Source organism: Salvelinus sp. IW2-2015, linkage group LG28 (assembly GCF_002910315.2).
Source record: "Salvelinus sp. IW2-2015 linkage group LG28, ASM291031v2, whole genome shotgun sequence".
Lineage (NCBI taxonomy): Eukaryota > Metazoa > Chordata > Actinopteri > Salmoniformes > Salmonidae > Salvelinus > Salvelinus sp. IW2-2015.
This window is the reverse complement of record NC_036868.1, coordinates 19123325-19146481: the sequence shown is the minus strand read 5'-3', so window position 1 is coordinate 19146481 and position 23157 is coordinate 19123325. Positions and strand designations below refer to the sequence as shown.

General features: G+C 43.8%; 1 protein-coding gene across 2 annotated transcripts in view; it reads left to right on the top strand.

Annotated features, from left to right (window-relative positions):
- The window catches only part of brf1b (BRF1 general transcription factor IIIB subunit b), a 136567-nt gene that overhangs the window by 106867 nt on the left and 6543 nt on the right, over nucleotides 1–23157 (top strand). For both annotated transcript variants that reach the window (XM_023974222.1, XM_023974221.1), the window contains exon 17: nucleotides 4140–4191. In XM_023974222.1, the coding sequence (XP_023829990.1) occupies nucleotides 4140–4191 (52 nt within the window). The remainder of the gene's footprint in view (nucleotides 1–4139; nucleotides 4192–23157) is intronic.

Sequence of the window (23157 nt, the reverse complement as noted above, 5' to 3'; positions counted from 1 at the left end):
GTATTACTAAATGATCAGAGTTTACAAACCACACACAAGTCAGAGTTATATTTTACATTCCATCTTTAATTATATGAGCTTCACCATAGCCCTTTTGACTCTCAGATCAATTCAGTGTCTATAAATGAATTCTCTGAGAGTGCTTACAAAACAATTCTTAGTATCTTTTATAGCCAAGATACACCCCTCTCAACTCACATGACGAACAGCAGATCTTAGGAACATTACAAAGAACCTTTTACTTGAAAGAGGAGTATCCCATCCAGATAGCATTAGCTATAAATTATTGTTCAGTTTGGTCTCTTTAGACGAGGTTCCAATCTCGTTCTTGGTACCAAAACATTACCTCATCCAATGGCATATATCAATTGTCAATTCTAGATACKCCCATCTCAAATACACCCCCTCCTCTCCCCACTCCTGGAGAAGCTCACTAAGGGGAGTGAACCTCTAGGTCATATACTATCTCAAGATTCATCAACACATCAGAGGGATAATACAATGATTCCAGACACTGCCATACTCCTCCCCCCAATGGGAAAAGAAGGGAGTGACTAGCGTACAGACATAGTGGAGCCCTTCTCCCTTTCTGATATTCTGCATATTATGAAATAAATAAAACATCTTATTTATCTATGTTACCTAACTAATTCTGATTCAGCTACGACAATCGCAACCGTTTTTTTTGTGACGAAGTCACCGGTAGAGTTGAAAATGCGATGGAAACACATTTAACTCATGTACAAGTGTGTATTAATGCGCATGTTTGAATTGGAAATGAGTTTTTTGCATATCCCAACTCCCCCTGGAACACCCTCAGAGAGTGGGGTCACAGCCAGGGTCTGCTATTATCAACAGTGACCCTGGAGCAATTAGGGTTAAGTGTCTTGCTCAAGGACACATCAGCTTGGGATTCTAGCCATCTTCCGGTTAATGGCCCAACGCTCTAACCGCTAGGCTACCTGCCGCCCTAACTAGGCTACCTACCACTCTGTGTCGTGTGCTAGTGTGTGTGTGTAATACGCACATGCGTTTCCTTCAAATGGATGCTCGTTATTGCATCGGCAAGCGGCAACTCGTTCTAGGAAAATACCCTGATGCATTTTGAGAATTGAATTTGAAAACCATATAAATACCTGATTGAATTGGCTGATGCTTTTGCTCGGGTCTGTCTGCGGTTGCATAGTTGCCCTCACAGACAGCATTAAGGCCCAGTGTGCAGTGCGCTCTGTAGAATTGCTATTGATTCCCTTCCATTACTTTTGGACCAAAATGGAAGGTCAGAATACTAACTGGCATGATAACAAAAAACAAAAGTGCTTCTACACACAACAAACTGACCTTTTGACCTTTGTGTTCAATCAACCCAACCGAGGAGCTGTTTTATTGTATATGCAYTGCGTGTGACTAAGATTCCTCACACCTCAGTTCAATTTCACCTTCGCATCCAGACAYTTCTGTATGTGTGGTTGTTGATTTCGTTTTTTGTCACTTTGTAGCAAGTAAGGTCCGCTTGGTGCATTGATTTAAAACGTTAATAAGGCACCTATTGCTGGAACAAAAACAATTGGTGTACAATAACTTTTCCAACTGTCCATTTATCTGAAAATAATGAATGCCTTACAAGCACATCAGAATAGAGTATTCAACAATGCTGTGGTATATGATAACAAAAAACAAACCTGAGCTGTCCTTTTGACCTTGACTTCAATCAACCTTACGCTCTTTGATCCGCCTATCAGCTGTGTGACTGTATTCACACTGTGTGCATATGACTAAGATTCCTCACACCTCAATTCTGTTTCATGCTTGCATCCAGAATATTTCTGTATGTCTGCTGGTTAGCTGGCTGCACAGCACACCATGATCCGCCTATGACAGGATTATATAGCTATAGCTATATATGCATCGACTGTATTTAACTTTAGGAAGCGTGCAAGCGCGAAACTCAGGCCCCGCGGGCTACATGGCTATTATCTGGCCCATGCTGTAAGTGTATTAGTCACAGCTGGGTGAAAGAGAGCTCTCTGTCCAAGGCTATTGACTCACTCTACTCGGTTGTGTTACGGTTTGCTGCGCTCGCCATCCCACCCTAGGGGTGGTTGTGTTTCTCCAGTAAGGGCGCACAGCAGTCCTAATGATAGTGTGGCACTGGTGAACTTGCTGGCACGCCGAGGAAGGTTATTGTGGTTGTTGTGAGGAGGACGTAGACATGGGATGGCTAGAAATGACATGCTTCTTCTTTATATTCCACCCATTTTTAACAGGTCTTTCTATGTGGCAGTGAGATTGAATTTGGAACATTTGAGTTATAAAAACACTAACAAACACACTGAATACTGAAAACTGTTGTGGCTAAAGCAGCAGTTTGATTCAACGTCTGCTAGCCTAGAATCAAACTACTAGCGCACCGCTAGCCACTGCTTTCAATGGAAGACGGAGGTTCAACCCACTGTATTTCTAGAAGCATGTGCCGTTGAACTACGCAGATGGCTAATGCTTACAGCCTCTCTTAATGAGGCTCGACAAAGGGAGAGAGAGAGAGAGCCATGCTTGGCAAACGAGAAACGCTATCCCTCCCACACCCCTTTTTTTGCCTCCTCCCTTTCCCTAATCAGATTAATTAGTGGCACTTTCCCTTATCGAAGAGGAAAGCACTCCCACTGAGTCCTCAGGGAGACCCCCTATTCCTCTACAAGGGGGGTGGAAGAGGAGATGGGGGAAATTCTCTCTTCCATGCAGGGAGGGAGGGAGGGAGGGAGGGGGGTAGGGAGTTTGTTTGTATTTGCATTTGTTTGTGTGTAAACTATATTTAATGAATTAATTTGTCAGGGTATATGAGTTATGTTTGAGCGACTTAGTTGTGTATATGTCTGGGTTTGGTGTGGCTAGGGCACTTGTGTATTTTGTTAAAATATTTCTTGCTGCTTTTCCTTTTTAACATGCTACACCTATCTTCTATAAAGGCAATATTACAATGACACTGATGGATAGAGTAGTCAGTGGTGTCTTATTTAGGCTGTGGCCACATTTACATTTTGTGTCTGAACATTCCGTATTGAGCTAATCCTTTTTCAATCGGAGTCATCTGTTGATATATGATGGACAACAGAGATGATTGTCAGATAAAAAATGCATAAATCGATCCGTCTTTTATTTATGCAACTCATATGAAAATAGTTGACTTGGGCTGTAATTTGACGGACAAAAGCAGACAATTGATGAATGCATATATGATTTCATCCATGTTCATGCGTCCCAATGTGGCCGCTGCCTGAGTTAGAGGAAACTCCCCAACTAGGTGCCATAAACAGCCTTACAGACGTAGCCTACCTTAGAGAAGTACAGTACCACCGCATTCTCCTTCTCCACACCGAAACACGTCAAGGTCACTTTCCATCCAACCTTCCAGAATCCCTCATTTCCCCCACTTCCCCCTTAAGACTAATTAACTTTGTAAGAGAGCGCTTTTTGATATAAGCCTTAAATAGCATTAGCTTTAAATAGTAGCGTTTGATGTTAAAAGCTGATTTCTAGCCAATTTAGCCCCAGCGTTTCATCAATGCCAGAGGGTTTCTTGAACCCCAGCGGGGAAGGTCTTGGACTGAAATGTTTCAAATGCGCATGTTTGAAAGTCAAAACGGCAAGTAGGTTGAAGGGTGGGCGGGGTTGTTCATTTGCTGTAATAAATAGTTTATTTCCAGAAAACTCTTTTTTTTTTATTGGAGGGGAGGTTGGTGAGTCTTGCGTTCAATTATAATGTAGAAAATTAATATAATTTTTGTATCTTTATTTAACTAGGCAAGTCAGTTAAGAACAAATTCTTGTTTACAATGACGACCTACACCGGCCAAACCCGGACGACGCTGGGCCAATTGTGCGCCACCCTATGGGACTCCCAATCACGGCCGGATGTGATACAACCTGGAATCGAACCAGGGACTGTAGTGATGCCTCTTACACTGAGATGCAGTGCCTTAGACCTCTGCGCCACTCAGGAGTCCTAGAATGTAGGAGGTGTGCTAGTTTGGTAAATTCTTGTGTAGCATTCTGTTGTTTCTTCGAGTGTTAGCTAAGGTTACTCATGCTTGTGCTCTCTTTGTCAATTCTGATGTTTTAGACATTCTTCTCTCTTTCAGACTCCGTCCACTTATATCCTCTGCAACCAAGAAGAAGAGAGCCGCTTCACAGGTGAGCCCCACCACACACAACAAAATCTAAATTCGGTAACCCATTATTTTACAGCCCGGTATTTAACAGATAGTTACTTTGAAATTACAGTTACATAATAATTGCATATAAATTACAATTTAGTTTCTTTGAGATTCATTTACATAAGCGTAGTTTGTACCATTTGGTACCAGGTAGTTATAAATTATGTGAGGTAAGTACCAGAAAGTATCCATTGTTACCACGTAGTTTCCTAGTAAATACAACGTAAATACCACCTTAAACTGAGCTGTAAAATAAACTGTATTTAATGCGACTTGGGAAAATTAAGATGACCATTTTCAGACCTGCCAACCTGCAAGCATTTTGCATACCATGCCCGCAATTTAAGGTCAAAGTACTCTGGTTAAAAAAACTACTCTAAAATATACAAAAAGAGGCTTCTAGCTGGCACATTGTGGTTTTAGACTCAACCGTTTGAAGTTGGAGCTGAGCCAATCATACATTTTCAAAACTAAAGAGATGATCGTGGAAACAGCAAAGGGAGCACCACCCTATTCACCTTGACGGGACAGCAGTGGAGAAGGTGGAAAGTTTTAAGTTCCTTGGTGTACATATCACCGACAAACTGAAATGGTCCACACACACAGACAGTGTGATAAAGAAGGCACAACAGCGCCTCTTCAACTTCAGGAGGCTGAAAAAATGTGTCTTGTCACCGAAAACCTTCAGTAACTTTTACAGTTGCACAATTGAGAGCATCTTGTCAGGCTGTATCACCGCCTGGTACGGCAACTGCACCGGCCATAACCGCAGGGCTCTCAAGAGGGTGGTGCGGTCTGCACAAYGCATCACTGGGGGCAAACTACCTACGCTCCAGGACACCTACAACACCCGATGTCACAGGAAGGCAAAGAAGATCATCAAGGCCATTAACCACCCGAGCCACTACCTGTTCACCCCGCTACCATCCAGAAGGCGAGGTCAGTACAGGTGCATCAAAGCTGGGACAGAGAGATTGAAAAACAGCTTCTCTCTCAAGGCCATCAGATTGTTAAACAGCCACCACTAGCACAGAGAGGCTGCTGCCTACCTTCAGACTTGATATCATTGGCCACATTAATAAATGGAACACTAGTCACTTTAATAATGCCACTTTAAGAATGTTTACATATCTTGCATTACTCATCTCATTGTTTCCAAGATGGCGTAGCAGTCGGACGTGTGTTTTGTCTTGTCCCGTGTAAATAATCGTTTTCCTCGTTTTTTCCGTTTATATTTTAATCTCACTTTGCATCTACGGACTGAATATACTTTCCTGCAACCCCCAACACCCAATGTGGTACGGATCTGCTATTTTTATACTTTAGAACCGGAACCCCCATCAGAAGCTAGCCAGCTAACTAACTACTAGCTAGTTATCAGTTAGTCACTGCTAGTGGTCTTTACCGTTAACTCGGACACCAGCCAGCCTCAGCTTGGTCAATACATGCCAGTCTGCACAGCGCGATATCAACCCAGAGAATATCGGACTGCTTTTTCTCTACCAAATCTCCAGATTACTACCGCAAGCTCTGGACCTTTACACCGGATCAGATAGCTAGCTGCAATCTGAGTGGCTACTCCTGGCTAACGTCTCTGTCCCGAAGCAAGCAACAGTTAGCCTTGAGCTAGCCTCGAGCTAGGCCAATCTCCCGGCTAGCCGAAGAGGTCCTCCGGCTAATTCTTGTGCTACAATACATATTTTGCCAATTGGCCTGGACCTTTTTTGCCGACACAGAGCCCTGCCAATCCATCACAACTGGTCTAAATCAGCTACAAGCTAATTTAGACATTTTTTTTTTGCCGCTGCTAGCAGCTTTTACCTTCTGCACAGACACCAGCCCTGTTATTAGCCTGGATATTACTCACCAATTTACCAGCATCGGACTGTCTCTCGACAACAACGCCGGATTCCTGCCGTAATTCCCTGAGCCACTACTTCTGATCCTCACAGCTAGCTTGCAGCTAGCGCAGCTAGCGCCACTGCCACGAAGCTAGCACCAGTTAGCAAACACAATTCTACAATTCACAACCTCTCTTTCGCCATCGCCATCCGGCTTGGATTCTCTGTCGACACGACCACGTCTGGTCTGCAGACGAATACCCCACCCGCTGTGCCCTCAACCCGCCTCCGTCTGAGCAGACCCCCTCCGTCTGAGCAGACCACCCCCCGGGCTACTAACTTTAAACGCCGCGTGCTAGCTTAGTGGAGGCCTCCCTGCTCCATCTACGGCTGCCCCCTGGACACTATGATCACTTGGCTACATAGCTGATGCCTGCTTGACTGTCCATTAATTCACGGTACTCCATTCTGTTTATTTGTGTTTTATCTGTCGGCTCTGTGCTTTAACTCAGGATCTGTGTGTAGTTAATCCGACCCTCTCTGCCTAGTCGTCGCCATTTTTACCTGTTGTTGCTGTGTTAGACTATGCACCCTGTTATTGCTGCTGTTATCTTACCTGTTGTTTTAGCTAGCTCTCCCAATCAAGACCTGCAATCACTTTATGCCTTATTGTATGTCTCTCTCAAATATCAATATGCCTTGCATACTGTTGTTCAGGCTAGTTATCATTATCATTGTTTTGGTTTGCAATGGACCCGTAGTTCCACTCTCCGTACCTCTGATACCTCCTTTGTCCCACCCCACACATGCGGTGACCTCACCCATTGAGACCAGCATGTCCAGAGATACAACCTCTTCTTATCATCACCCAGTGCCTGGGCTTGCCTCCGCTGTACCCGTGCCCCACCATACCCCTGTCTGCACATTATGCCCAGAATCTATTACCACGCCCATAAATCTGCTCCTTTTATTCTTTGTCCCCAACGCTCTAGGCGACCAGTTTTGATAGCCTTTAGCCGCACCCTCATCTACTACTCCTCTGTTCTCGGGTGATGTGGAGGTAAACCCAGGCCCTGCATGTCCCAGTCACCCTCATTTGTTGACTTCTGGTGATCGAAAAGCCTTGGCCTCAATGCATGTCAACATCAGAAGCCTCCCCCTAAGTTTGCCTTACTCACGCTTAGCACACTCTGCCAACCCTGATGTCCTTGCCGTGTCCGAATCCTGGCTTAGGAAGGCCACCAAAAATTCTGGATTTCCATACCCAACTATACACTTTCCGTCAAGATAGAACTGCCAAAGGGGAGGAGTTGCAATCTACTGCAGAGATAGCCTGCAAAGTTCTGTCATACTTTCCAGGTCTATGCCCAACAGTTCGAATTCTAATTTAAAAATTAATCTCTCCAGAAATAAGTCTCTCACTGTTGCCGCCTGCTACCCGACCCCCTCAGCTCCCAGCTGTGCCCTGGACACCATCTGTGAATTGATCGCTCCCCATCTAGCTTCAGAGTTTGTTCTGTTAGGTGACCTAAACTGGGATAGCTTAACACCCCGGCAGTCCTACAATCCAAGCTTGATCCTCAATCTCACACAAATCATCAAGGAACCCACCAGGTACAACCTAAATCCGTAAACATGGGCACCCTAATAGACATTATCCTGACCAACCTGCCCTCCAAATACACCTCTGCTGTCTTCAATCAAGATCTCAGCGATCACTGCCTCATTGCCTGTATCGCCACGGTCCCGGTCAAACGACCACCCCTCATCACTGTCAAACGCTCCCTAAAACACTTCTCGAGCAGGCCTTCTAATCGACCTGGCCCGGGTACCCTGGAAGGATATTGACCTCATCCCGTCAGTTGAGGATGCCTGGTCATTCTTTAAAAGTTACTTCCTCACATATTAGACAAGCATGTCCGTTCAAAAATGCAGACCAAGAACAGATATAGCCCTTGGTTCACTCCAGACCTGACTGCCCCCGACCAGCACAAAAACATCCTGTGGCGAACTGCAATAGCATCAAGAGCCCCGCGATATGCAACTGTTCAGGAAGTCAGGAACCAATACACGCAGTCAGTCAGGAAAGCAAAGGCCAGCTTTTTCAAGCAGAAATTTGCATCCGTTAGCTCTACATCCAAAGTTCTGGATACGTAAAGTCCATGAAACAAGAGCACCTCCTCCAGCTGCCACTGCACTGAGGCTAGTACACGTCACCACTGATAAGTCCGTGATAATCGAAAACTCAACAAACATTTCTCAATGGCTGCCATGCCTTCCTCCTGGCGATCCAACCTTGCCAACAGCCCCGCCCCCCCCCTGCTACTCGCCAAGCCCCCCAGCTTTCTCTTTACCATATCCAGATAGCAGATGTTCTGAAAGAGCTGGAAACCTGGACCCATACAAATCAGCTGGGCTTGACAATCTGGACCCCTATTTCTGAACTGTCCGCCGCCATTGTCGCACCCCTATTACCAGCCTGTTCAACCTCTCCTTCGTATCATCTGATCCCCAAGGATTGGAAAGCTGCCGCGTCATCCCCTCTTCAAAGGGGGACACCCTGGACCCAAACTGTTACAGACCTATATCCATCCTGCCCTGCCTATCTAGGTCTTCGAAAGCCAAGTCAACAAACAGACACTGACCATCTCGAATCCCACGTACCTTCTCCGCTGTGCAATCCGGTTTCCGAGCCGTCACGGGTGCACCTCAGCCACGCTCAATACTAAACGATATCATAACGCCATCGATAAAGACATTACTGTGCAGCCGTCTCATCGACCTGGCCAAGGCTTTCGACTCTGTCAATCACCATATTCTTATCGGCAGACTCAGTAGCCTCGGTTTTCTAATGACTGCCTTGCCTGGTTCACCAACTACTTTGCGACAGAGTTCAGTGTCAAATCGGAGGGCATGTTGTCCGGTCCTCTGGCAGTCTCTATGGGGTACCACAGGGTTCAATTCTCGGGCCGACTCTTTTCTCTGTATACATCAATGATGTTGCTCTTGCTGCGGGCGATTCCTGATCCACCTCTACGCAGACGACACCATTCTATATACTCCGGCCCTTCCTTGGACACTGTGCTATCTAACCTCCAAACGAGCTTCAATGCCATACAAACACTCCTTCCGTGGCCTCCAACTGCTCTTAACGCTAGTATAAAACCAAATGCATGCTTTTCAACCGTTCGCTGCCTGCACCCGCACGCCCGACTAGCATCACCACCCTGGACGGTTCCGACCTAGAATATGTGGACATCTATATACCTAGGTGTCTGGCTAGACTGCAAACTCTCCTTCCAGACTCATATCAAACATCTCCAATCCAAAATCAAATCAAGAATCGGCTTTCTATTCCGCAACAAAGCCTCCTTCACTCACGCCGCCAAACTTACCCTAGTAAAACTGACTATCACCCGATCCTCGACTCGGCGATTCATCTACAAAATAGCTTCCAATACTCTACTCAGCACAACTGGATGCAGTTTATCACAGTGCCATTCGTTTTGTTACTAAAGCACCTTATACGACCACCACTGCGACCTGTATGCCCTAGTCGGCTGGCCCTCGCTACATGTTCGTCGTCAGACCCACTGGCTCCAGTCATCTACAAGGCTATGCTAGGTAAAGTGCGCCTGTATCTCAGTTCACTGGTCACGATGGCTACACCCACCCGCAGCACGCGCTCCAGCAGGTGTATCTCACTGATCATCCCTAAAGCCAAAACCTCATTTGGACGCCTTTCCTTCCAGTTCTCTGCTGCCTGCGACTGGAACGAATTGCAAAAATCTCTGAAGTTGGAGACTTTTATCTCCCTCAACAACTTTAAAAATCTGCTATCCGAGCAGCTAACCGATCGCTGCAGCTGTACATAGTCCATCTGTAAACTACCCACCCAATTTACCTACCTCCCCCCATACTGCTTATTTATATTACTTTTCTGCTCTTTTGCACACCAGTATCTCTTCTTGCACATGATCATCTATGATTTATCACTCCAGTGTTAACTGCAAATTGTAATTATTCGATTTATTGCCTACCTCATGCCTTTTGCACACATTGTATATAGATTCTATTTTTTTTTCTACCATGTTATTGACTTGTTTATTGTTTACTCCATGTGTAACTCTGTGTTGTCTGTTCACACTGCTATGCTTTATCTTGGCCAGGTCGCAGTTGCAAATGAGAACTTGTTCTCAACTAGCCTACCTGGTTAAATAAAGGTGAAATAAAAATAACAAATAAAAATCTCATATGTATATACTGTATCATTCACTATCTATTCTTTACTATCTATTGCATCTTAGCCGCTCTGTCACTGCTCATCCATATATTTTATACTTATATATTCTTATCCCATTCCTTTACGTAGGCCGTCATTGTAAATAAGAATTTGTTCTTAACTGACTTGCATAGTTAAATAAAGGTTACGTTTACTAGATTGTGTGTATTAGGTTTTGTTGTGGAATTTGTTAGAAATTAGTTTTTGTTGTGGAATTGTTAGATATTACTTGTTAGATACTGCTGCACTGTCAGATCTAGACGCATAAGCATTTCGCTACACTCGCAATAACATCTGCTAACCATGTGTATGTGACCAATAACATTTGATTTGATTTGAATGCATTTAAATGAACATGTGTTCTTTGTTAAAAGTTATTTTCTGGAATTTCTTTCCTTGTTAATGCGTTTGAGCCAATCAGTTGTGTTGTGAAAAGGTAGGGGTGGTATACAGAAGATAGCCCTATTTGGTAAAAGACCAAGTTCATATTATGGCAAGAACAGCTCAAATAAGTAAAGAGAAACGACAGTCMATCATTACTTTAAGACATGAAGGTCAGTCAATCCGGAACATTTCAAGGACTTTGAAAGTTTCTTCAAGTGCAGTCGCAAAAACCATCAAGCGCTATGATGAAACTGGCTCTGATGAGGACCGCCACAGGAAAGAAAGACCCAGAGTTACCTCTGCTGCAGAGGATACGTTCATTAGAGTTATCTGCGTCAGAAATTGCAGCCCAAATAAATGCTTCACAGAGTTCAAGTAACAGACACATCAGCATCAACTATTCAGAGGAGACTGTGTGAATCAGGCCTTCAAGGTCAAATTTATTCAAGGAAACAACTACTAAAGGACACCAATAAGAAGAAGAGACTTGATTGGGCCAAGGAGCACAAGCAATGGACATTAGACCGGTGGAAATCGGTCCTTTGGTCTGATGAGTCAAAACTTGAGATTTTTGGTTCCAACTGCCGTGTCTTTGTGAGACGGAGAGTAGATTAAGCATGGAGGAGGAGGTGTGATGGTGTGGGGGTGCTTTGCTGGCAGCACTGTCTGTGATTTAGAATTCAAGGCACACTTAACCAGCATGGCTACCACAGCATTCTGCAGCAATACGCCATCCCATGTGGTTTGCGCTTAGTGGGACTATCATTTGTTTTTCAACAGGACAATGACCCAACACACTTCCAGGCTCTGTAAGGGCTATTTGACCAAGAAGGAGAGTGATTGAGTGCTGCATCAAATGACCTGGCCTCCACAATCAACCTCAACCCAATTTAGATGGTTTGGGATGAGTTGGACCGCAGAGTGAAGGAAAAGCAGCCAACAAGTGCTCAGCGTATGTGGGAGCTCCTTCAAAACTGTTGGAAAAGCATTCCAAGTGAAGCTGGTAGAATGCCAAGAGTGTGCAAAGCTGTCATCAAGGCAAAGGGTGGCTACTTTGAAGAATCTAAAATCAAAAAATATATTTTGATTTGTTTAACACTTTTTTGGTTACTACATGATTCCATGTGTTATTTCATAGTTTTGACGTCTTCACTGTTATTCTACAATGTAGAAAATAGTAAAAAGAAAASATAAACCCTTGAATGAGTAGGTGTGTCCAAACTTTTGACTGGTACTGTATATATACACTGTACTTCAAAATAACTAAAACCAAATCGAAACTGTGTAGAAATTATAATGGACCTACATTCTAACAGTTTGTTGACTGTGTCCAGCTCGCTCATAATCACCTAAATGAAAGCTAGACAGTCAGGGGAATAATAAAAAATAAAAACCATTTAAGATCGAGTATTTATTGCTAATTTTGACAGSTRGGAAATATTTTTTTTAATTCAGTGCGGCCCTCCGGACCTCGTTGATGACCGAATGTGGCCCCCAAGGCAAAATTAGTTTGACACCCCTGCGTTAGAATAATCATTACCCCTACATTTTACCTAAAATCATGTAAAGGTGTCATTGAGACCACCTTAATTTAATTCTGGATCAAACACTAGACTACTGTTTTGGTTATATTATTTGATTTAATTTAAGACACTAGGTTTCAGGAAATGACAGTTACAGGTTTTTAAAAATGCTAAATGCTCCAACTTCCTAAGGGGGTCACTGACCTTAGGCCTTCATCAGCACCACCTTGTCAGAAAATCCTAGGGAGAGCCCTGATTGAAAATGTATTTTTAGGTMGTTTCTAAAGACCAGCCAATTACCAAGTACCCATAACAGTCTATATCCTACCATTCCTACTGTTAGGTTCTAAATAAACAGAAAAAACTCACGGACGACTAGTAAATCTAGTAAATCTCAAACCAAGTTTATTCACTCACTGGGTCACACAGCTGCATAAGACAAAGACATATTTACACAAGCACTGGTATTTAAACCTTCCTCCTATGCTGAGTCTCCTTACACATCTGGACAGCCAATAGATCTCTGTTGCTAGACAGGACTTTAGTGATTCCTTCTCACTTCATCTGAGCTGACCTCGGCCAAATTCCTCACTCCTCCCCAACTCACGGCTGTCCTGTTGACTTGTACCAGACTGTGGCTTTTCTCCTTTCCATAGGATACCTGATGTCTAACAATAACATGTTCTGACAGAATGTAAACTTTCTGCATACCCCTCTCTTCCTCAGTGACATGAATAAGGATATTTCATATTTTCAAGTTTAGAAGTCAGAACCCATCAGTCCCCCCTTTTAAACAATAATTCCATACTGTTCAATATAATATAAACTTGGAAATTACTTAGAAATGAACCCAAAAAATAAAACATGTACAAGAAACAAAACATGATTATCATTCACAGTTGATTATTAGGTTTACATCTCCGAGACGTATGGCCTCTGATCTGTAATCACACTATGCAMACTCTTATTTCCATTTCTCGTCGGACAACTGATAATGGCATTTCAGCTGGAGCTATTGACTGTCTCTATTTCCTCCTACTGGTTCCTAAGAGAGTGATAGCACAAGACTTGAAGTATTAATAATGTGTTAAGCTATGCATAATTATACAKTTGAAGTCGGAAGTTTAAATACACTTGGGTTGGAGTCATTAAAACTCGTTTTTCAACCACTCCACAAATTTTTTGTTAACAAACAATAGTTTTGGCAAGTCGGTTAGGACATCTACTTTGTGCATGACAAGTAATTTTTCCAACAATTGTTTACAGACAGATTATTTTACTTATAATTCACTGTATCACAATTCCAGTGGGTCAGAAGTTTACATACACTAAGTTGACTGTGCCTTTAAACAGCTTGGAAAATTATGTCATGGCTTTAGAAGCTTCTGATTGGCTAATTGACATCATTTGAGTCAATTGGAGGTGTATCTGTGGATGTATTTCAAGGCCTACTTTAAAAACTCAGTGCCTCTTTGCTTGACATCATGGGAAAATCAAAAGAAATCAGCCAAGACCTCAGAAAAACAATTGTAGACCTCCACAAGTCTGGTTCATCTTGGGAGCAATTTCAAAATGCCTGAAGGTACCACGTTCAACTGTAAAAACAATAGTACGCAAGTATAACACCATGGACCATGCAGCCGTCACACCACTCAGGAAGGAGACGCGTTCTGTCTCCTAGAGATGAACGTACTTTGGTGCGAAAAGTGCAAATCAATCCAGATCAACAGCAAAGGACCTTGTGAAGATGCTGGAGGATACAGATACAAAAGTATCTATATCCACAGTAAAACGAGTCCTATATCGACATAACCTGAAAGGCCGCTCAGCAAGGAAGAAAGCCACTGCTCCAAAACTGCCATAAAAAAAAGCCAGACTACGGTTTGCAACTGCACATGGGGACAAAGATTGTACTTTTTGGAGAAATGTTCTCTGTTCTGATTAAACAAAAATATAACTATTTGGCCATAATGACCATCGTTATGTTTAGAGGAAAAAGGGGGAGGCTTGCAAGCCGAAGAACACCATCCCAACCGTGAAGCCCGGGGGTGGCAGCATCATGTTGTGGGGGTGCTTTGCTGCAGGAGGGACTGGTGCACTTCACAAAATAGATGGCAAGGAAAATTACGTGGATATATTGAAGCAACATCTCAAGACATCAGACAGGAAGTTAAGCTTGGTCGCAAATGGGTCTTCCAAATGGACAATGACCCAAGCATACTTCCAAAGTTGTGGCAAAATGGCTTAAGGACAACAAAGTCAAGGTATTGGAGTGGCCATCACAAAGCCCTGACCTCAATCCTATAGAAAATGTGTGGCAGAACTGAAAAAGCGTGTGCGAGCAAGGAGGCCTACAAACCTGACTGTTACACCAGCTCTGTCAGAAGGCATGGGCCAATATTCACCGAACTTATTGTGGGAAGCTTGTGGAAGGCTACCTGAAACGTTTGACCCAAGTTAAACAATTTAAAAGCAATGCTACCAAATGCGAATTTAGTGTATGTAAACTTCTGACCCTGCGGATAGTCGACGTGTTATATCAGATAATCTTACACCTAGTACCATTGTAATAATATAGTAAATTCATTCTCTCTACTATTATTCTGACATTTCACATTCTTAAAATAAAGCGGTGATCCTAACTGACCTTTGAAAGGGAATTTTTACTAGGATTAAATGTCAGGAATTGTGAAAAACTGAGTTTAAATGTATTTGGCTAAGGTGTATGTAAACTTCCGACTTCAACTGTAAATGCAAAGAAAAACCAGTTTGATAACATAACGATTCCCACTCTTTTTTCACCTGACTCTATGCCTTCGGGATACTTTTTCTGCTGGGTTCCACAAAAATGAAGGTTCTAAAAAACCTCCTCATCCTTTCACCCAGTCTTCCAACGTCTGGCCACAGGTTCCAAAAGGTGTTCCCAAGCCATGTCAATTTCACTTCTCTCCTCATCTCCTTCCTCCTGAATGGCCACCCGATATACACGTGTGGTGGCCTTAATCAACTTTAGCTCATCTTGAGGTAACTCAGCACTGTATATACGTTTCACATCAATTCCCTCAGAAGATGATATCCCAACAATGCTACTAAGGTAACCCCTGCTACTACTAACACTGCCCATGACGCATACTTCAAAATCCCTCATTTGAGACGTAGTCCAATTCCATGCTGTTACCATAAGATCCTTCGCCATACTGCCGCTCCTTCAGTTACTGTATCTACAGCGACTGCCGTGAGAATAGCTATTGCATGGAATCTGTCTCCTGCTCTCCTATTGTCTTTGTGGTTCACTGATAGATCTAGGACTAACCCTTTCAGATACTCCCTACCTGTCTCCCAACTCATACCCGGTTCCCTAGCACCCAACATTTTCAATGACCTGTGTTCTGCTACGGTCGATACCTTCTTTGACAAACCCATCATTGAAAGTTAACAATAGTGTCTGAAATGACAACAGTATCTCTGCTACTCCCACAATAATGGGTATGTGTGACGTAACGATTTAACTTCATAGTAGTCTCTTTCCCCAGACTCTACTAACCCCTTCCTTAATTTATGAGCCACACAGATCTCCACCCCAGACACATTCCATCCCGCTCCAGTCACATTCCATCCCACTCTCCCAATTCCCTGTAACGTTAATGCCTTGATTTTTGGGACTCCACAGAATACACTGATGTCGGTCCTGCCAGACTGTAATTAACACCCCTTATGCAAACGCTCTGTCCAACACAGGCCTGGTATGGCAACTGCTCGGCATCTGACCATAAGGCGCTACAGAGGGTAGTGCAAACTGCCCAGTACATCACTGGGGCCAAGCTTCCTGCCATCCAGGACCTATAGAATAGGCGGTGTCAGAGGAAAGCCCATAAACTGTTATAGACTGTTTTCTCTGCTACCGCACATCAATCGGTTCCGGAGCGCCAAGTCTAGGACCAAAAGGCTCCTCAACAGCTTCTACCCCCAAGCCATTAGACTGCTGAACAATTCATAAAAATCGCCACCGGACAATTTACATTGTCCAGCTCACCTGAGCTGCCCTCTTGTACACTGCTGCTACTCGCTGTTTGAGCCCATGGGATGCTAGTCTCCATGCAAGTCTCCTTCATCCTCATCCTCGGGTGTCAAAGCAAGACACAGACTATGAGCCTTGTACGTAATTAATTGTACTGTATCATCCAGCAATCCATATGTATTGATGCGCTTTAACATTAGGATTCTGATGATATTGTAAAACGAAACCCCTACTATCCAGTACCCCCTCATGGTTGGCCCAAGCTATCATCTAGTGTGTTCTCTAATAACCTCCCTCTCGGGGTACACTTTAAAGTTAAGGTTTAAAGGAATTAAAACCCTCAATAAATTCAAGCAGTGCACCCTCCCCTCACTTTGTGCTCTCCTCACAGCTGAGGGGCAGCGCTCTCTCTCTCTTTATCTTCTAATCATAATTAAAACATTTTATAAATTATCCAACCCAAATTTAGAATTACAGTCCTTAGTGCTTTATGCTGAGTCCATCACTTGAATTCAAGCCCCTCAACTTAGCACACATTGTCACGGTTAGAATGTAAATTTACAAACCGGACCATGTATTACCCATATTAACTTTTCTCATTACAGTCCCTGTTTTACTGTCACGAGTGGCATGTTAATGACAGATCGGTATCTCAATGCACTCTTAGTCTAAATTACTATACATTTTGCAGTGTGCAGACCTCCACAATCAACCTGATACCCCAAATAAACAATTATTGGCATGGTTGACCACCCCCCGTTTCTCCCTGCACTCATCCTTCTGGCATGTCTTCATGTTCTTTTTCAGGTAGCGTTACAGTTCATCTTCCCAACGGCACATAGGTAACTCATGCCTGTCACAGTTGATGGCCCATGATAATGTCCTGATTTCAATATCTGGGAAATTAATCAGATTTTCCCAAGCACACGGGTCTCTCACCTGAGCTGCCACTACCATTCTGTACAGTCCATTCTGTCTGGTGCATTTTTCCCACCAGTACACCAGCAGCAAGAGAGAAGTTTGGACGTGATCTCTCTCCATGCTCACTCCACATGCACGGTCTCAGGCCTCATGCCGCACTCCTGCCGCTCGTACACAGGTTGACGGCTCGGACTCAGATCACAGGTAGGAGTGGTGAAAGACAAGGCCGTAGTGAACGCCTTTGTCGCTATTTCCTCTGCSRGKKGGGGGKGGGTTGAGGTTCACACTGTTCTTGGTCAATTTATCCCTTCCATGCATCAAGACACCATCTGGGGTCACCTTCGCCATAACTCGAGAGAGGACCGGGCAAAACAACAGTTTAAGACATTTCTGATTCTGGAAATCCAGACCAACTATTCACTGTATGACAAATTATTACATTCCCAATTTTTTTTATACCAAAATCTCTAAGACAAATGTCAAAGAGCAATTCAACACACTGTTGAAACCATTTTCCAAATTGGCTTATACTCCCTTATCATACTGGCGACTTCACCGCAGAGTTACCGGGTCAGGGAGTTAGAGCGCTAACTCTTAGGGAAAAATCCCGACAATACAGCAGACCCAATCTGGTGAGATTTGTATTGAAACAAAGTTTAAAACAAGAACCAAAACAACAGCAATACACATATCACTCAAAGTGGGGAAAACCTCAATCCATTTGGAGTAACAGTCAATCATTATCAATGTATCTTTTCCTTTTATATGCAGACTGAACAAAAACTATTTGCATATTTACCAAAGGGCCAAAGCCCCAGGGAACTGGTAATTTCCTCATTGTGCACATGACTCGCATTGTGATTTATGCTTGGGGGGAAAAAACACCAATCAAACAATCAAAAATAAACAAATTAGAATAACAAAACAAATTAGAATTACAACTCTTGATAACTCCATAAGGACACAATTGTATCCCATAAGGTAATGGTAAAATAGACTAGAGACAAGTGTCCCTCATTCATATTATGCTTAAATCTCACCTATTGTCTTGATAATTTCTATTGAGGTTGATCAGGCCTCACCAGAAAGTCAGGACAAAGGTCATTCAACACCATTAAGTATTTTATTTTCCTTTTCTTTCCCTGTACTTCAGAAACCACTTAACAACATGTCAAACATTTCCATCATTCTGCGTACCCAGTTTAAAACCAAATTAAAAAGACCCCACACAATAAATCAAACACGGTATTAACACCACTAACAAATATTCATAACCGGTGAGTTGTGTGTGCGTGCTGGTGTGTGTGGTAAACCGTAGGGCAAAAACAAACACATGACCAGGTCTTACTTATCTGGGAGCTCCCTTTATGGGCGAATCCAGATACCTTTATACTTATTAAAACTGCAGAATTTCACTAACTGCTGCTTCCAACTGAAACCCTCAAACACCTAGATCCCTTGAACGCAGCTCACTCTCCAGATCCCAATCACCTGAATTCGAATCACCTGTTCACACACATGTATGTCATTATCACACACTATTTAGTTCAGTTCTTTGCACCCCATCACTGTGAGGTATTGTTTGTGTTGTGACACACGGCTTTCTGAGCTCTGTTTTTCCCCGTGATTTACTCCTCCCGTGTATGATAGTTTTGGCCTGCCTCACTAACACCTTTTGCCTATTCCCTGCCTGTACTTTAGTCTATCGAATTTCCTGTTATCTACCTATTGCCTTATCTCTCGGACTACGCTACTAGCCTTTTCCATGCCTGTACTGTTGCCCTTTTGGACTCCCTGTGTATGACCTTCTGCCTGCCCCAGGATCCAGTCTCCTCCTGTGGTACTTTGCAATAAACACCTGCTGCTCCCTGCGCTTGAAACAAGCTCTGTCTCCCCTCGTGTTCATTACAACTGCTCTCCCAAGACAACAGTCTCAGGAAACATTCCAAAGGGAGATATAATGACAGCCCCTCTTCTGGAAGAGAAAGTGTACATCTTAATCAGCAACCTAAAAGTTTTCATTACAAACAAAACATGAGTCCACTATCCTCCCTCCAATTGTTTGTTTTTGTTTTAATCCACCCCAACGTTTATGTACTCTTATTTAGCATGTACTACCCTTAGACACAGTGACATTTTATCATTTATCATTTAACAATTCACTGGTCTCTCTTTTCCCCATGAGTTTCCTTAACCACCACACCACAATGCCCTACATGTTCATGAACAAACATTTTTTAAAGTAATTTCAGGTTTGGCAACCCCAATGTTGTTGCTTGACAGAATTTCTTCTTTAAAACTCTAACACTTACAATATTAACTCCAATCTAATTTCTCGTGACCCCTCCTCCCTTTCGTCAATTCTATACATTTATTTCAGAATAAGAGGAAATAAAATGTCTCACGAGATTAAACCCCTCCCCCCCCCAAGGTTTTCTGAGTTTGCAAGGAGTGTTTGGTCTGGTAATTTGAATTTGTTACCTTTTAGAATCCATTCCCCTGGTATTTCGCATAGATTCTTCCAACCTCAAAATTGGTTCCACACCCGTCGCCATGTAACATTATCCGAGTATTGTTACTGGTCCAATGGCAGAGACATAGGTAGTAGCTGTATCGCTTTCAATTCTGCCCCTTTTACCTTGCTAACTGTAACACTTTTCCCTGTTGTAAATTTAGCCTATTTCTCATCTTAAGGAATCAGTGATGTTTGATCGCCGGAGGAGCTGCACCAGGAGGTAATGTAGCGCTTTTCCCTTCTGGACAAATCCTCTGCAGCTCCCTCAGGGCTTACCTCTGCCACTGGCCCTGCCATTAAGGGAATAGGGACAGGAAGCACTACAAAAATCCCTCGGAAGATACTGTTAAACAACAGAACTCCCATTTCCCCAAGACCCCTTGCCACTGTAAAGTCTTCTCTAGAGAGCTTCCTCCCTATCAAACTACTTTTCCCCACTTTTGGCAGCCCAGAAGATGATGTTGATCCACTGTTTTTCCTATCTAAGTGTAATGATTTCCTTTCTATCCGGCCCCTTACTGACTTAGAGGTTCTTGCCACCCTCTGCGGTGTTCTCCATGGGACAGCAAGAGACTGGTAGGAGATAGTCCATGAACATGTGTCAAGCTGGGAGGAGTTTCAAAACATATTCCTCTCAGCCTTCCTCTCAGAGGAGTATGAGGATGAACTGGCGGAACGGGTTTGTAACAGAGTCCAGGGTGAAGCAGAGCCAATACAGGACTTTGCCTTCTCCCATTGAGTTCTATGTTGGAGATGGAAGGCTGATATTACTGAGCAGGAGATGGTCAAACGCATTCTTAAGAACATGGTTCCCCACCTTGCCAGTCAACTTCGGGAACGTGTGCAGAATGTGGATGATCTGGTGCGTCTTGGGACTCAGTTTGAGAAGGACTGGAAGCACTACCTCCAAACTCCAAACCTTGTTCCGGTATCCCAATAACTCCCCTGGGGCTAAAACGTCTCAGCTGTTTGTGCCCAAGATCCAAGACAAAAGTCCAGTGATGTGCTGGAGGTGTAAAGTCCGACAGCCTCCAGGTTCTTGCCCCCTCTATGGCCAGCGTCAGGATTCAGGTAAAGGTCAGAAAGGACCTTGCATACAATCCCGGAGAGTAGTTACAGTATTGGTACCTAATAATTTGATTACTGGACCTGATAGTGAAGCTTCTGACAATTTACTACTGGAGAATACAGGTGACCTAATGTCTTATTCAAATATCATTGTTGTTGACAACACATGTAACACATTATTCACAGTTGTCTTCTTATTTCCACATAATCTGTCACAGTTCCCCCCCCCCCCCAATAGGGCATGAACCAACCTCTTTCCTTATCGCTACTGCTAATACACTCAAATCATGTTCAAACAACGTTTGAATATCTTTTTCCTTTTCTAACCATGGATGAGGCTCTCCTCCAGAACTGATAGGCAACCTTTTATTACTATCCACATACACTCTACTGCCTCACGGCCACTGCAGCTGGGACTTTCGTCCCTCTTACAGATCTCGCAGGGGAATACTTCTAGGGACCTATCCTACACGGAACCTACATTGTAGTGTCACTCATGGATCTCGCAGAGAACTAGCTCCACCCGGGACCTAGCCTTATAGAACCTACCCTACACCATATATATACATGGATCTCGCAGAGGGAAACCTCCGCTCGGCACCTATCTTTAAAGGAACCAACTGTTAGGCGGGGAGGAACAGGTGAACAGAAGTGCAGACTCAGACGAGGAGACAGGGATAAGGTAACTAAGGTATTTATTGAAAAGCGGGGGGGATGGGGTGCAGGCCAGGGAAAGCTCAGGCGGGTCGTAGGGAACCAGGAACTGAGGCTGGGGCAAGGGGAGTAGGGGCAGGATAAGCAGGTCCGAAGTGGAATCCAAGGAAGCAGTAGAGTGGGGGCGCAGGGAAGCAGGACTGACGAGACGAGGGGACTGGAGACAGGGACCAGAGTCAGAGCGGAAAGAAACAGTAGCGGAGAGAAAAGCAGGGTCAGGCTAGGGAAAAATGGGGACAACAGGATAAGATCTATGCAGGAACAAACAAATCGTAGCAGAGGCTACGATCTGGCAGCCTGGAAGTGGCAGGGCTGAATATTTGTTGAGGTCTTGATTTTGGAACAGGTTGCAGCTGGTGGGGATCCGCTCTGACTCCAGCACACCTGTCTCCACTCACACAATCACATACACCCACAGACAGACAGCACTGGGGGAGTGCCGACAGGTTAGGGAGACACAGGATGAGAAGTAGAGGGCATGGAGGAGCAGATGTAACACCTAACCTACACCATATATTTACGACYAGTCGTTACACAATGGGCCTACTGAATAAACTCAGGCTTTCTAGGTCCGTATCCTATAATTGTTCAGCCTACGATTCTCATCTCCCCAATATGTTAGAATGAGTGGTAACAGGTGTAGGAACTGTGCCTACCTTGTTTCTGGTGGCAGCTCCTGTTTCACTGATTCTGACTCTGTAGTTCCACTGTAAATCGCGGTGAACCCTGCTCGCAGTGCCAACTGTTAAGTTATAAATAAACAGAGTAAAAACTCAGATGTCTAGTAAAGCTCAAACCTTCACCCACTGGGTCACACAGCTGCAAAATACATATTTACACAAGCACTGGTATTTAAACCTTCCTCCTATGCTGAGTCTCCTCCTTACACATCTGGACAGCCAATAGATCTCTGTTGCTAGACAGGACTTTGGTGATTCCTTCTCACTTCATCTGAGCTGACCTCGGCCAAATTCCTCACTCCTCCCCAACACACTGTTGGCTGTCCTGTTGACTTGTACCAGACTGTGGCTCTTCTCCTTTCCATAAGATACATGTTGTCTAACAATAACATGTTCTGACGGAATGTTAACGTTCTGCATTCCCCCCTCTCCCTGAATAAGGATATTTCATATTTTCAAGTTTACAAGTCAGAACCCATCACTACTGAGGCAGTTTTCTGCCAACATCATTATTACGCTAAACGTGCGTGTCATGTGGTCCGGCGCCGGGAGTATCGTCACCATGCTGAAGAGGTATTCATAAAAATGTCTGAAGGTGGCAGGTCTGCATATTTTAATACTTATTTGAATAGGGCCTTGGTCTTCATTGATTTCCCTTGACCCCTAAACCAAATAGCACCTTCAATCTTACTCTTCAGATCGCTCCATACCCTGTTTTGTAAGTGACTACTTACTATTGTTTTGTTTTGATACAGTCCACTGTACTCATTAGGTCAGCTCTTGTTCAACTTAGGGTCAGCAGTCGACATTGTATTAGCACGTAACTCAAGTTCGGTAAGCATTTGGTTAATAAGGTATTAGCATGGGGCTAAATGTTGATTATCACAGGAGTTGGCATGTTAGTGGTCTACTCTGGGCTCCCTCAGTGCTCTGACAACTGAATGAGACTTCACAGCTCACCAATCAGCAGTAGAAAGGACCTCACACAAGAACCTCG